Source organism: Pleurodeles waltl, chromosome 7 (assembly GCF_031143425.1).
Source record: "Pleurodeles waltl isolate 20211129_DDA chromosome 7, aPleWal1.hap1.20221129, whole genome shotgun sequence".
NCBI lineage: Eukaryota > Metazoa > Chordata > Amphibia > Caudata > Salamandridae > Pleurodeles > Pleurodeles waltl.
In genome coordinates this window covers 1387646285-1387663155 of record NC_090446.1, presented here as the reverse complement: position 1 = coordinate 1387663155, position 16871 = coordinate 1387646285, and the positions used below count along the sequence as shown (strand labels likewise).

The window sequence follows — 16871 nt, the reverse complement described above, 5'->3', positions numbered from 1 at the left end:
AAACAATCCTACCCCGACCCCCTACCACCACCCCTAAAAACAATCCTACCTCAACCCCCACCCCTGCCCCTAAAAACTGAAACTACCCCGACCCACCCGCCGCTAAAAACTAAAACTACCAACCCTCACCCCACCCCTAAAAACTAAAACTACCCTGAGACCCCACCCCTAAAACTACCGCAACCCCCGACCCCGCACCTAAAAACTAAAACTACCCGACCCACTGCCCCTAAAACCACCACAGCCCCTCAACTCCACCCCTAAAACTTAAACTACACCTACCCTGCCCCTAAAAACTAAAACTACCCTGACCCCCATCCCCCTCACCTAAAACTACTGCGACTCCACACCCCCGCCCCTAAAAACTAAAACTACCACGACCTCGCCCCTAAAACTACTGCAACGTCCCCATCCACACCCCTAAAACTGAAACTAATATGACCCCTCCACCTCCAAAACCTGAAATTACCCCGACCCCCCAGTCCGCCCCTAAAAAATTAAAACTACCTGACCTCCCAGCCTTGCCCCATAACACTAAAACTACCCCCAACCCACCCCACTTACCTGACCGCATCCTGTCCAGATCCTGAGTCTGTTTTCCTCTGCCTTAACCTTGCATGTTTGTTGTTCCAGACATGCATGGTTAAGGCAGAGAAAAACAGAGTCGTTGTTCACCAAAGCGTTCCTTTTTCGTGGACAACGCAGCTCATTGTTCAGGAGTCATTGTTTAGGCTGTTTCCCCTAGGAGCCTGTGTATGCATTCTGCCTAGCTGCTGTGTAACTCACAGATTGCTGTGTGTGAAGTGCGCACGTCAGGCTGGCCGTCACAAGACAGCCGCCCTGTTCAACATGCGCACTTTATGCTTTAGGCAACTGTCTGCAAGTCGGATGGCCCCGCCCCTGCCGTCATACTCAAAGTGCACAGTGCACTTAAATGGTAATGACCATTACCATTTATTTGCTGCAGCTGCGCTGCTGTGGTCACAGCAGGCAGGGCGGCGCTTCCCTGCCCTAAAGAAGAAACAGCTACTGCCACAGAGTGGAGACTCTTGCACACTGCTGCAATTGCTGCGTACTGCAAACATCACACACTGCCGTGACTGTCACCTACTTCACTGACTGTTATAATATGGCACGCACAGTTGCGATTCCTGCACACTGTTGTAACTGCTAACTGCTAGTATTGCAAACATCACACACTGCCTTGCAACCTACTTCACTGACGGTTGCATGTAACCCACAGAGTTGTGACTCTTGCACACTGTTGCATATTGCAATCACACACTGCTTTGACTGTCACCTACTTCACTGACTGTGGCATGTGTCCCACAGAGTTGCATCTCTTGCACAGTTGTAATTGCTGTGTACTGCAAACAGCACACGCTGCTCTGATGTGAAAACAGCTATGACTGTCATTTGCGACATCGACTGTTGTACTTTGCACTGTCATACAGTGTGCAGACTCAAGCGTAGGACACTGACTTTGCACACTGTTGGGGTTACTTCACGAGGGTGAGGGTCTGGATATGGGGAACGTTTCCTCACACGGATAGTCAGGATGACATGATTGGATATGAAGGACTGAGGGAATTGCCTCCTCACAAGGATGGCAGGAGGAAGGGTGATTAGATAGGAGAGGGTGGATTGTTTATATATGAGATGTGGTGGTTGCCTCCTCACAGGGACAGGAGGGGCTGGGGTTATTGGAGATGAGGGTCTGTGTTTTTTTTCCCCTCACAGGGATAAAAGGGGCTGGGTGTCCTAGTAATGATACTTCTCCTTGCCTCCTCCAGGGATGTTACTCCATTGTGCAGAACTACGTCAACGAGAATATCTCCTTCGTTTGGATCTTTGCTGTCTGCATCATCGTAATACAGGTGAGATCCACAGGCATACAGCTGGGAGTGGGGTTGGTTTGAGGGGCGATGGTGGTTCTGAGGACAGTGTTTTCCAGAACTTAAATCTTCCCTGTATGATTGTGTCCTGTGATAACATGGATGTCTGGGCATTTGATTCTATCCTCTGTTGACAGGTGTGCTTCATGTGCCGTGTCATTGTCGAAGTGTATATGTGATTTTCCTTTTCCTTGACAGATGTGTGATTTCTCTTTACTGTGCCAGTTGTGTCTCTAGGTGATTCTGCCTGTGGCGATTTTTACAGCAGACACCCTAAAGGTGATGAGACTAATGTTTTCAATAAGTTTAAAGATTGGCAGTCGCTCGGGTAGCATTCCAACTCATCATTATTTTGCCCACTGTGCCACCTCAGGTTCGACCCAGCCATATGCCAATTAGTCTTGACCCTACTCCAGTGGGAATAGCCCAGCCTGAACAGCCGGCCCAGGTCCTCCCTGAATCTCAACACAAGCAACCAAAGGCCGTTTTTGCCCTGATTGGGACTCATCAGTCAGGTGTTGTTTGTTTCCAGTGGCGCAGTGAGCATGGGACTCAAGCGTGGGTATACCCTTGGTGCTTAGGATGGTACACCAAAAACACACAATTGGGACAGGAGGAATGCTTGCAATAAGTCTAACCACTGGCCTTCGGGTGCTTGTGTTTCGATTCCAAGAGGACCTGGCTTGGGATTGTGGGCAAAAGATTGGTGGGTTTGAATGCTACCCGAGCAATTGCCAGTCGTTAGACAAACTTCAAGCATCCTCCCATCACCTCTTGTGTGTTTGATGTGAGGTTTTTACTTCATGCCCCTGGGCAGTCACAGATTACTGGGTAGTATTCTCTGGGGCTATTGCTGATTTCCACTACTGTGGTGTTGCGCCACCAGTGCTGTTGCACTCCAGTGTTACAATCAACATCATTCCCTTTGGTGACTTAAATCTCCACGGGCAGCAAAGCACAGAAGTCAAGAGACCTTGTTGAGGTAGTCTCATAACTTCATAGAACATTACTTTTAATAATGGTCAAGTAAAAAAGAACACTTATACTTATTAGAAACAGTGAAAACCAGTTGGTGCTTACATCTTCCTTGGTCATGAGAAGACCCCAAAGGCAGTACACTTTAATATTTTTATTCTTTAGCGCTGTCCAAGCACAAATACATAAAAAGTGCAGGAACCCTCCTTTAAGAGTGCACACTTCTCCAGATTGATTAGTTACAAAGCAAAATAGTGACTCTGCACGTCCTCCGTAAAGCCTGATCGAACATTTGGGATAACAGTTGGATATCAAAATAAACATGGTAAGCATAGCTAACTGTGCTGTGGAATGTTCTGGTAAGACCCCTGCTGGAATATACCTGTCACATACCTAAGAGTACAAGGCTGGGAGTAACTTCTGATATCTAAGCTGAGCGACTTTGCCAATACCGCCCTTGCATCCTCCATCTCTACTTCATACACCAGTGACTTGAGCCACTTAAGCAAGTCATCTCCGTTCCCAGCATCTCTGTACATGTATTCTTTCAGCTTATAAGTAACCTGGAGCTTCACTGGTTGGAGCAGACAGACCCAGTCTCCTTGGGTTACAGATTTCCGTGATTAGGGTCCTCTGTTTTCTAATTGTCTATGGTGTCAGGCCTGAAAACAATGTGCCCTGTTCCCTTGGTATTTCAGATGTCTTTTAGCTCTCACTCCTGTCAAGAAACTCTCCTTTCCTCTCCAGACACTTTAAAGGCAGTGTTGGGCCATTGCTGGAGAGAGGTACTACAAAACACAAGACAACAAAAAGGGGCCTCTAGGAGGATAGATCAAAACGCTTTCATCATCAACAATAACACAACTTGTTATTGGCCAGATTGTTACCTTCCAACATGTACTACTGCAAAAAAATTATATATGTTGCAAGGTAACAATTTAGCCAATAACAATTTGAGTGTTATTTTTGATGATCGAAGTATTTTATTCTATGGCACTTGGATCTTCTACCACGTTGAGTTCCAGCTGTTTGACTACCATCTTGTTATGTAGTGCCCGGGATCCTGGCCATCCACCGTAAGACCCAGAATTCTAATTTGGTTCTGTCTTGCCAAGTGATCCATTTTCCTTTCTGAACTGTTCGTTTTCCTGTGCTGGAGATTTTTGGCTTCTTGCTTACCTGCTAACAACCACCACCTGTTTAATCTTCATGTCGCCCATCCTTTTCTCCAGTGTGGTCACTCTTGCGGGATGTTTGTTAAACTCACCACACCTCATAGCAATCAACTTTTCAACGTATCCTAGAGCTGCTGTTGCGGGGTCCCTCCTTCAGACAATGCTGAACCATCAGAGGTCGGTCTCCCCCTGTGAGACTGAAGAAACCAATTTCCGTTCCCTCTGGTTGCCACCATATCGTCCCTGTTACGCTTCCGGCAAGCTCCCTTGTCATGTATTTTCTGAGTCCTGCTTCACTACTATCTCAGTTTGCATTAGTCAATGCATTGTGTTTGCTCCAAAATGCTGCGTTGCTTTGCAGCGAGCGTGGTCCCTTGTTTGCAGTGAAGTGCCCGCCCCTGTGCTTACAGTGCCCGAAGAGCTGTGTGTCCCTTTTTTGTTTCAGTCTAGATGGTTTAAAATGTTCTCCTTAACTTTACTTCTCTCTGTCTGGTGGTTGTGGGCTGAGGGCCTGGCCCAGCTGTTGATTTGTGCCCGTGGTTGCCTGTGGGCATTCTGTTAGAAAACCAAGAAATGTTCCATTCTCTCCCACAGGCTTTGGTCCCCAGGGCTGCCTGTTCTTGTAGGTGCTGTATTAGGGTGACCAGAATTTTAGAGCCAAAAACTTAGACTTTTCACAAAAATAGAAGAAGGACTACAATGTTACTTCAACCAAGAGCATAGCATAGAATTACAACAAAGGCACTAAGAACATTAAAAAATGAAAATTATTAAAGCCAGTATAACGCCTGTTAATTAAATTGCTTTCTCCTAACATCTGATGACTATCACTACCTTGTTAAACACAAAAAAATCACCTCACTGTTTTCAGGCGGGCCTCTCTAAAAACCGGGGCATGGGCTACATTTCCCGAAATCTGTCGGGACAGCTGGTGAAAATCCGGGACGCCTGGTCCTATGCACACTGTGTGCTGTCAGTCTTCCTTCAAGGCCTCCCCTCGTTTAGTCTCGCCCACGAGCCACCCTCTGTATGTCTCTGTTGCTCCCTCCCCTTAGCCCGCTCGCTCCCAACGTCACGTTTGTATTGTTTCATATACTTACAATCTGGGATTACAGCTAATTGGAACCCTTACCTTTAAGAACCTAGGTCAGCAGTTTAACCACTAGTCCAGCTCTTTTCACTTCTTGAACTTCTACCTGTCATTTCTTCGCAAACCCTCACCCCTACCCCCTCTTGCTTCGCTCACACCGACTCCAAGCGGTCTGCACACCAATAGCGCTTCATTGTCCCAAAATGGCGGCCGGGTTGGTTCCGCGGTCAGCAGCCAGTCATACTGTCACAGCACCGTGAACTGTGACTTGGTGTGCCTTTCACTTAGGACGTGTTTATGTACCAGGGATCTCGTAGAGGAGGAAACATGGGATTTCGAAATAGACAATTCCACACACAATTCCCGAGCACAGCCGCCATCAACCTCCATCAATGGATCCTCGACTGCGCCAACACCCTTGCCCCTCTCAAGAAACCCACCGCCATCCAAGGAAAGAAAAAACCGGCCTGGTTCACAGACGATCTAACCACCTCCAAAAGCATCTGCCAGAAGCTCAAAAAGAAATGGATCCAAGAACGCACTCCCGACAACCTCGTCGCCCTCAAAAACGCCAACCGCGAACACCACCAACGGATCCGCATCGCCAAGCGCGCCCACTTCACCGAACGCATCAACAACAACGCCCACGACTGCAAAGAACTCTTCGGCATCGTGAAGGAACTCTCCAATCCAAAAGCCAACTCCAACGACATCCCGCCCTCCCAGAAACTCTGCGACGACCTCTCCACCTTCTTCCACCAGAAAATCGCTACCATCCACGACAGCTTCAACACCGGTCCACCGCCAGACCCCACCCCCGACGTCTCCTCCCGCGACTGCCGCCTCACCGCCTGGACCCACGTGGACGAGGCAGAAACCATAACAACCATGAACACCATCCACTCAGGCTCCCCCACGGACCCCTGCCCCCATCATGTTTTCAACTCAGCCAACGCCACCATCGCCCCCGAACTCCGCAAGATCATCAACCTCTCCTTCACTTCTGCCACCTTCCCGGACAGCTGGAAACACGCAGAAATCCAACCCCTCCTCAAAAAACCCAAGGCCGACCCCAACGACCTCAAAAACTTCCGTCCGATCTCTCTCCTCCCTTTTCCAGCGAAAGTCATCGAGAAGATCGTCAACACTCAGCTCACCCACTTCCTCGAAGACAATTCCATCCTGGACCCCTCACAATCCGGATTCAGACGAAACCACAGCACTGAGACTGCTCTCCTCGCCGCCACAGATGACATCAGACATCAAATGGACAACGGCGAAACCTCAGCCCTCATCCTCCTCGACCTATCAGCCGCCTTTGACACCGTCTGCCACCGCACCCTACTGACCCGCCTCCAGGAAGCCGGCATCCAAGACAAAGCCCTCCACTGGATCTCATCCTTCCTCTCCGACAGAACGCAGAGAGTCCGTCTCTCCCCTTTCCGCTCCAAAGCCACCAACCTCATCTGCGGCGTCCCCCAAGGATCCTCCCTCAGCCCTACGTTGTTCAACGTCTACATGGCCCCCCTCGCTCAACTGGCCCGCCAACATCATCTCAGCATCATCTCTTACGCCGACGACACCCAGCTCGTCCTCTCCCTGACCAAAGACCCGCTCACCGCCAAAACAAACCTCCACGAGGGACTAAAATCCATCGCCGATTGGATGAACAACAGTCGCCTGAAACTCAACTCCGACAAGACGGAAGTCCTCATCCTCGGGCGCACTCCCTCGGCCTGGAACGACTCATGGTGGCCCTCCGTCCTCGGACCCCCGCCCACCCCTACCAGCCACGCAAGAAACCTCGGCTTCATCCTGGACTCCACCCTCACCATGTCCAAACAGGTCAGCGCCGTCTCCTCCTCCTGTTTCAACACCCTTCGAATGCTCCGCAGAATCTTCAAGTGGATTCCAACAGAAACCAGACGGTGACCCAGGCCCTCGTCAGCAGCAGACTTGACTACGGCAACGCACTCTACACAGGCATCCCAACCAAAGACATCAGACGACTCCAACGCATCCAAAATGCCTCCGCCCGACTGATCCTCGACATACCCCGCCGAAATCACATCTCCCCTCACCTAAAGGAACTCCACTGGCTCCCGGTAGACAAGAGGATCACCTTTAAACTCCTGACCCACGCTCACAAGGCACTTCACAACACCGGACCCTCCTACCTCAACACCAGACTGAACTTCTACACTCCAACACGTCAACTCCGATCCGCCAACCTCGCCCTCGCCATCGTACCCCACATCCGGCGGCAGATCCTTCTCCTTCCTCGCCGCCAAGACCTGGAACTCTCTCCCCACATCTCTTCGCCAGACCCAGGACCTCCTCGCATTCAGAAGGCTCCTCAAGACCTGGCTCTTCGACCGCTAAATCAGCAGCGCTCCCCCCCCCCTCCCCCCTCTCAGCACCTCGAAACCCTGACGGGTACATAGCGCGCTTTATAAATACTATGATTGATTGATTGATTGATTAACTCTCAAATATGGAAAGCATGCAGTTTAACTTTCGACCAAACTGAGTAAGTGTTTCCCCTGAACACATATTTGTGTTTGTAATCTCTCTGTGCCATGGATCACAACAACACAAAGTGTGTGGCTTGCACGTGTTGCATGCCTTTGACACATGTCACATTATGGAAAGACGACAGTAGGGGCCGGTGTACGAAATGGCACTATAGGACATAGGTTTTTTGTGGACTTTCCGAGGAGCTCGAGGCCGCGTTTCTAGTGCTGACAGAAGGCATCGGGGCGATGGGAGTGCTGTCTGGAGAAATTCCAACTATCAATCTTCACTTAGAAATAGGAGATTTTGAAATACACAAGTGAAAACAATAAAAAAAAGTTCAAACAGTGGGGGAGCATGTCCGAGGGGGATCACTCCAGAAGAGAAAGGTGGCAACATGACCGTCTGAGTTCTGTGAGGAAAGAAGAAACCCACCAGAGAGCAGTCCCCACTATCCCCACTTCTTCCAGGCGTCTCTGCAGCTGTGTATGAGGGACTGTATCAAGAGGCGCTGGCAGATCTAATAGTATCAGGACGGCTCTCTTCCCCTCTCCAACGTGATCTTGATCGACTCAGAAACCTCTAACAGTGCGGTTTCTGTGCTATGTTGTGGCCTGCAGCCAGACTGAAGAAGCGTAAGGTAGATTAGCAGCTTTTTAAATCCAGCAGGACTGCAAGAGACTGACTCCTTCCATCCCGTACTCTCTCTCCCACTCTGCTGAAGGGCAGGTCAAAACTCAGAAAAATAAGCACTCTTGAATACTCCAGTTGGTAATGCACTGCATCAACCATGCACCAAGACGTCCATATGGCCCCCTGCAGAGTAGGTACATTATAATACACTACAACATGAATGCACCCTGTTAGAAATGAGGTCTATAGTTGGCAGTCACTTTGCACCCTGTCCAAGTAGGGACCCTCACTCAGGTCAGGGTAAGGAAGATACACAGCTCAGATAATCCCTGCTCGCCCCCTTGTTATCATGTCTTAAGCAGCCAGGCTTATCTCATAGGCAATGTGTAAAGTATTTGCCTGAATATACACAGTAACACAAGTTTAGAAAAATAACCAATATTTATCTAAATCAAACAAGACCAAAACGACAAAAATCCAGATACACAAGCAAATAAATGAATTTTTAAATTAAAAAGAGTCTTAATCCAACACATTGCAGTGTAGGTCTGAAACATGTTTACAGGGCTACTCATGCGGGTGGTACAATCAGTGCTGCAGGCCCACTAGTAGCATTTGATTTACAGGCCCTGGGCACCTCTAGTGCACTTTACTAGGTACTTAATAGTAAATCAAATATGCCAATCAGGGATAACCAATAATAATCACAATTTACACTGGGAGCACTTTAGCACCGGTCAGCAGTGGTAAAGTGCTCAGAGTACCAAAAACCAGCAGAAACAAAATCCAGCACACAGTCCAAAATACAGGAAGCAGAGGCAAAAAGACATGGGAAACCACACTAAGGATGCTAGGTCTAACACACCTCTAGAAAGTGGCCAGAAACATCTATGTCCAGTATCTGGTTAAAATAGAGCAAGTTCCCCCTCTCCCCACTCCTTCCACCCACTCCCGCTACCAGCCCCTGATGATATAAGAGTGTAGGTTGCATTGGGTCAGCCGGACCTAGCTGCTTGGGGTGGCCATCAGCCTGCGTCGTTTTTTCCGGAGACCTATACCTCTGGTGACCCATGCCAGCATGAGGAGACGCACCCTAGCACCCGCTGTTCAGCCAGTAGAGCCAGCACAGCTGAGACTCGCACTCACTCACCAGGATGGCTTCACTGCCTACTATTGGCAGTGGTAGTGCCCATCATCCTGGTCTCCTTGCTTGCCTCTCCCAGAGGGTCCTGGCCAGTATGTCACTCAAATAATGAGGAAACTAAAAAATATACCTCAATTGTACACAAGCATTGGCAAAGCCAACAGATCTGTCGTTAGTGGCCAGGCTTCTGGCAATTCTTGTTTTGACATGATTTTTTTTATTTATTTTTTGCGAATATGCCAAGCCCTCATTAATCTGAAAAAAAAATTGCTACAGGCAAAAAAATATTTTGGTCTCAAAACAAAACACATATTGCCAAGGTACTCCCTAGCACTGAAGGGGACTATTTAAAATACTGGCCTTGCCCTTAAAAAAATGCACAGAAGGGAACTACTTAAAATGTCAATTAGAGAAAGAAGGATAGAAAGGAAGGAAGAAAGAAAGGAAGACAGAAGATACCTCAATACAAAACAGTTTCAAATGGACCCAATCTGTTATGCTGTCGGATAGCAGCAATCAGCAGTCAGGAAAGCAAAACACTCCAAAAGGAACTTACAACAGCATTTTCAGGAGATGAGATCTAATAAAGATGAAATGTGCATCAGAAACATCCTGGTTCCACATCGGCCTCTAAACACAAAGGCAATACTAAAGTAATTATAAAGTAAAAGCACAAATACTGGCACTAAAGGGAACCAGCTTGTGTTCGGATGTGCTCTTAGTAAGAAAGCAAAATGCAGTCACTTACAGTGAAGTTAATTAGTGGTTTAAGGAGGCTGACCCACTGCCCCATACTATATACTGTAATGGGCAGAAGCAAAATGTGAATGGCACAACAACAAACCAAAGGATGAAGAGAGCTGGCTGAGAGTCGCTAAATGTAAATATATTATTCATAGTTTAGTAAAATCAAAAGGTCTTGAATAACACCAGACCTAAAAAGAAAATGAATATCATATTTTGTTTAAAGTATTGTATTGCACCAGTTATTCTCAGCATAGGCTAGAGTCCCCTCCACCCGGCTGTGCTCTAACCCGTCAATTTTGTGTGACACTTCCTATTACATTTCCTCCCTGGGATGAAACCAAAGACAACTTACTTCCAACCCCACACTGTGTGCTACCCTTGTAGGCAAGCTCTTCAATGCCCCACATAGGGGTAGTAAGCCCTATATAAATGCTTCAATATAGTCCAATACTATGGCGCTGTAAACTTGGCTAAGCACCATCCCTTCAGCACTTGACTATCTTTGGTAGCGATAGGGAACAGTCATAGGCTTTTTTGGAGGTAGCGGGGGACTGTGTAAACTCAGCCCAGCAATCACCCAGCAGTGCAATAACTGAATGTCTAACCCACTGCTTGAGTTTGGTAAAAGAAAAATACTTTAATATACACACTTAAAACGTATACTTCATAGCACCTAAAAAAGTCACTATTCTTGCGCTACTGTTTCTTATATTCTACCCCACCTCGCCCCTCTGAGGTGCCCCCCCTGTTCATTTGGTAGGTCTCCCCCTAGCATTTGAGTGTCTCAAAGGATAGGTGCAGATTCCACTTCTAGTGCTCAGTTTTCAAGCAAGTCTCTGCTATTGTATTCTCACTATAGCGCACACACCAGAGTCTCTTTCAGGCATCTGGCAGGGACCTGCAGCATGCATCTTGCTTCACTCTCACTTGTGGGAGGGGACGTGCTGCCTGACAACTCGACACCCAGTCCTGGGGAAGGTGGCAACAGGACAACAGCAGGAACCATCAGCCAACAGGTAGGCGGTGACCTTGGCAATTGTGGATCTTTTTCTCAGTCATCGTTGAGTTGCAGTAGATGGGTTGCCAAGGTCAAAGGCCACAGCGGCACAAGGGTAGCCAAACGGGGAGGGGCTCTTGTTTGCAGTAGCAGGGCCCATTTTAGGCATCGACTTGGATGGTGACATGGTCTGCCCAGGCACAGCTTCTTGATGACAATGCATTCCATCTCTGCCACAAACGTCTTGATGGCAGCAACAACCTCCGATTGCATTTTCCTCCTGGAACACTTTCATGGAGAGGTCCCTGCCCTCAAGACTTGGGGTATGTAGATCGCTCTCCCTGGTCTTCCGTGGGCCAGTAGACCCATACAGCATCAGGAGTCAAGCTGTTCTAGCACTTCAGAAAGGCAGGGTTGTCAGGCGCATTCCCTCTCTCGGCACAGCAGCAGGGTGGGCTCAAGTGGCTTCAAGCCAGAGATTCCGCTTCTTCCATTAAGGTCAGACTTCAAGTGATGTTCCCTCACCTTACGGAACCTGACTGTCAGACAGACACCAGCTCCGGGTGCACAGCAATCCTCAAAGTACTCTGTGGAGCCCCCTTTCTTGTTTGAAGAGAACTTGAAACAGTAGGGGGTCAGTAGCACCCACATTTCTACAGGTTAAGCAGACAAGGGATGTGGATTCTAAGTCTGCACTTTCAGAACTGGTTTGGGATGGTTCTCTTTTTGTCTGTCCTCTCTCCTGGCACAGCCTTTGTGCACCCCACCTTCTAATAATTAGCAGAGTAATCAACAGCCCCTCTCAGCAAAAGGTCTAACTGAATTTTTAAAGGAGTCCTATCTCCTCTCCCCACTTCACTGTCTAGGTCTCCTCCCTTGAACCTCAAAAATGTCAGCAACACGCTTCCATTCTCTGTGAAAACAACTGCACTTTCATCTTGTGCACAGAAACAGGCCCGTGGCTTTCAAAATGGAACTCACAAGCCTTTGTTACTCTGGATCCCTCATACATACACTATGTGCTACACAGGCCACACACAGACACACACACGCATAACACCACTTGGTATGATGGCGTAAGGACCTGGGTTAGCGCATATATCCGAACTTTACACAAGTGGGCCTCCATTCCAGTGAAATGGATAAAACTACTGATTCACAAAATATGGTGTGTGCCACCACCAATCTGCATGCTAAACCCATGACATGGATGGTAGTCTACTGTCTGTCAAATGAGGGCATACTTAGTGTGGACCAGGTCAGAGAAGCTCATTCATGCCAATGGACAGTCCTAGGCCTTTGGGCACACACTACGTTAACGTGAGGCTAAGTTCAAAATCAAAACCGCTACTTAAACCAGATACTCATGCCTGGCTCTCCAGACGGGGGGGCATGATTGTACACCATGCAGGGGACATTCCTGTCCCATCCATCACCATGCAGAGTAAGTGCAGCTGGCTCTTAAGCAGCATGTGCCTTATATGGACCCAAGGGACTGTGTTTGGGTAGGGAGTGTCTCGCTGGGCTGGAGAATTGAGTGTTTGAGAATCCCTTTGTGTCCCCGAAGAGCTGCCTTCGCTAGAAAGACCCCTTCATTTCTCGTTCCAACCCTCTTTGTGCAGGTGAATCCTTGAATGGATACTAGAGGGGATTCACGGGAAGCCAGTTCTGTTCTTCTATACATCCTTCAATGATGGCAGTTTATGGAGGTAGCCCTTCTCATTCTCACAGCAGCTCTCTCCTGGCTTTGGAAATCAGAGGCATATGAATTTGCCCTGCATGATATGTATGCTTGATTCTGACATCAGTTGGTGCCGAGTGTGTGATTGTGACCTTCCTCCAGGGATGTGAAGAGAGGAAGAGAGAGACAGCGATGGATGGGTTAGGGTGAATCCATTCTGACCTGGGGTGATCCGTGCACGTTGTTATTCTGACAATGGGATAAACAAGGTTGTGATTCTTACACGGGATAAATAAGGTGTAGGTGTGCAATTATGACTTTCTATTCTTGGGTCACACATGACTGATTATGTTGTGGTTATGAATGTATGATTCTAATCAGAAATTACATGTACTACATATGTACTGATTACCCTCTAACCTCTCCTATTTGACTCTTGCAGGTCCTGGGACTTGTATTTTCCATGCTCATGTACTGCCAGGTGCTGAAAGCTGAGAAGAATTATGATTGAAGTCACCAGATGTTCCCATCCATTTCAGTGGAGCCAAGGCAATAGCAGTGCTACCCCTCCTGAACTGAACTTAGGCGCTAGCTGCTTGCCATTTTTAACTGAGCTCAGGCACCCATCTTCTGTTCATCATCTGAGCTCAGGCACCAGCTGCTCGCCTACCCCCAGCTGAGCTCATGCGCCATCAGTCCACCCATCATGTGAGTTCAGGCTATAGCCAGACGTCCATTAGACACCCACCTGTTCTCAAATCACCCCAGGTGCTACCTGGCTACCCATTTGTAGAATTACTGAGGCAACCGTGGCCCGCTATGTTCATCTGAACTCAAGCACTGGCTGGCTGTCTATCTTCAGCAATCTGAGGCACCATCTGGCTTGCTTCCTGAACCACGTTCAGATACCAGTTGACTGCCCATCTTCAGCGGAGAACTGGAACCAGTTACCCTCAGTTGAGATACCAAGGATACCTAACCTCATTCCATCTCTAAATGATGTCTTGTGTACCCAGGATTGACCCATAACCATAGTCACTACTCTCATTCCAGTACTAACTTCTTATTCACTAATGCACTAACCTCCCACTCACCATAGTATGATCTCTAACTCCCACGAGGTCTGACCTCTTCATACAGGGCCAGCCTGTGGCAAAGTAGGACTCAAACTGCCTCCTACTCACAGCAAAATATCTCACCTAAGCAAGAGAAAGGACTTCCTGCCACAGCACTAACCATTCACCCAGTAGAAGTGACCTCTGCCTGCAGAGCATGGCTTGCCTCGAATTCACTTTAAGAATGATTTAACTAAAACCAGAGACATGCTCTTTCTCTCAGGACTGACCTTGTCCACACTATAGAACTGGCCTTTTGCCCATCCTAAGACTGACCTCGAACTCACACAAGGTCTGACTGTAACTGTATAGACTGACTGCTTGCTGAGTACACCACGGAGCGCTCACCTGCCCTTTTTCTCCAACAAATTAGCTTTGTTTAGTTCCCCATTCAAAGCAGTTGTTTACCTCTCTCTAACTTTTCATACAGCTGTCTTTCTTTTTCCCTAGGGTCCTACCTTCAATCGGATTTATTCTCCTGTAATCTCCTCTCCTTCCTCCTCTTTCTGTTCCCCTCTTCCCCCGACCTCCTTTGTTTTTACTCTTGTTCTACACTCCCTCTCCTCTTCTGTCACACTCTCTCGAGAAGGAGGCATCTTCAGTGTTTCTGTGCCTGGGGTCATGCACCGGCTCCGTGCGCGTGCTTTGTTCTCTTCCGCAGTTTATCTGGGCCGCTCCCCGCCTCCTGGCCCCGAAGGGACGCCCTTTGTTGGGCCTTGGCGTTTCCTGGCATTGCGTGTGCTTTCCTGGTATTGTTGTGAAGCTCTGCTTCTGTCATCGAGTCTTCCTGCTTGTCTGATGTCCGAAGCGCTTGCTTTATTTCGGCTTTCCATGCTTTAGTCCTCGCCTCATCCGGTCTACAGACCCTACCCACTTGGGCTGTGATTATGAGTCAGAGGCAACACAATTCCCATGTGGAATTCTATCCCATCTGATCACGACTGGGTCAGTATTCCCACACCTGGTTTTTGCCGGGGGTGCCCTCGTAATGTCGGCCGTAAATTCCTGCCAGCAAAATGCTTGAGGCCTCGAAATCCGGCCCGCCTGGCATTTTTTCTCCTGCAAAGGGAGCATGGCACGTGGGAAGCATGCAATGCCCCCCCCCCCCTGCCAGAACCGTTCTTCTCCTGTCCCCTCTCTGTCTTGCTAGACCCCGAAGAGAAGTCCCTTTAAACATTTACCGCTTGTCTGAGCTGGCGATAAATGTGTTGGAATAAGGAATACCTTTCAGAATACCGCATTGCGGTAATTCTGCCTGCAGTTATTCCCCATTCAGAGGGGTTTCGCTTGTGAGTGCACGGAACGGGCAGAATGTTACTGCACGAAGGAGTAAATACATACGCTGACTTTGCACCCTGTCAGTACCTCGCAACTCGTAATTGGGCCCCCGGTGTACAGAGAGCTGCAGAAACTGTTTTTTTTTTTCAAACTTGTAATTGTGTGCAGTATCAATAATAAATGTACTGATTCAAGTCATTTTCTGGCCTCCAGTCTTTACTTTTCAGCCTCTCGCTATCAGTATTTTCCCTCAACTCGTTTTTTTATTCTCCATTTAAATGTCCAGTTGCGTCAGAAAAAGTGATTAACTGAACCATGAAAAACCTTAGCTGGCAGCGCCACTTTCTGCAGTACCATTTTCAGCCACTCACTGTGCGTCGCATCCCTTGCCGCAGCACCCGCATCAGCCACGAGGCTGTAAAGCTGTCAGCAACCAATAGGATAGCAGCAGCGCCTGCTTCAGTACGAGAGACACGCCTCTTCCTGCATGCCCTCAACTACTACTGGTTGCAGCACTTGCCACAATACCACCACCAGCAACACCATGGAAGTGCTCCATCTGTAAAACATAAACATGGAAGGACCCTCGTGTTGAAGGTCCAGCACCAACCAACCATCCACAGCTTCAACCGACAAAGCTAACAACGCAGTCAACAATCAAAACCAACCCTTGCACATAGAGCATCCTAAATAATTAGTGGGTGCCACCACTTACATGACTGAACACTTGTTAGAGCCGCACACACATCAGATGTTTCCCACTTAAGCCACTCTTAATGCACACGAAGGGGCTTATTTACAAGCCCCTTGCGCCGCCGGTGCGTCACTTTTTCCCCATATAAAAACTGACATACCTACGGCATAAGGGGCTTGTAAATAAGTCCCTAAATGTATAGGCCTTAGGCCAGCAGTTCCCAAACTTTTGACTTCTGTGGAACTCAACTTTATCATAACCGGAACCCAGGGACCCCCACTGAATTATTATTGGAATCCGGAGACCCCCCACTGAGTAATTACTAAAAGCTGGGGACCTAATCTGTTAATAATATTTAATTTTCTAAGAAGTCACAGCCTCCCTGAGGAGGCTTCGCGGACTCCCAGGGGTCCCCGGACCACAGGTTGGGAACCACTGCCTTTGGCAAAACAGGGTCCTCCTGTGGATGGGGGCCTCCTTAGCTACAGGGGCCTGCCTCAACTATAAGATGGCAATAGTGATAGACACCATATCAAACAGCAACTAGTATGAGATGTTGGCATCACAACAGCCACAGAATGGTAGTGCCACCTGCTGCAGTGTGAACAACTGTGCAGTCAAAGAATGGGAACTTTAACTGTCCAAATACCACGAGCCAGAGTAGAGGAGGACAAACCACTTCCTGCAATGCAAGCAACAGCCAAGGGATGACCCCCTCAGCTATAATACTAGTAATAAGCACAGAAAAGCGAGGCCACCTGCTGCAATGGCTTGAGTATGGAATTGCTTTGTGCTACAATGCAAGCAACATCCAAGGGATGACACCATCAGCTACAATGCTAGCAATACGCACAGAAAGGCAATGGCTTGAATAGTGCTTTGCTTTTGCAACATCAAGCAAAACTAATACCTGGCACACTGTGCAGAGCTCCT

General features: G+C 48.3%; 1 protein-coding gene across 1 annotated transcript in view; it reads left to right on the top strand.

Annotated features, from left to right (window-relative positions):
• LOC138246383 (tetraspanin-4-like) overlaps positions 1-15442 on the top strand; it is a 156823-nt gene extending 141381 nt beyond the window's left edge. The window contains exons 7-8 of the mRNA XM_069200952.1: positions 1794-1877; positions 13294-15442. Of these exons, the coding sequence (XP_069057053.1) occupies positions 1794-1877; positions 13294-13362 (153 nt within the window). The 3' untranslated portion in view covers positions 13363-15442. The remainder of the gene's footprint in view (positions 1-1793; positions 1878-13293) is intronic.
• The last annotated feature ends 1429 nt before the right edge of the window (positions 15443-16871 follow it).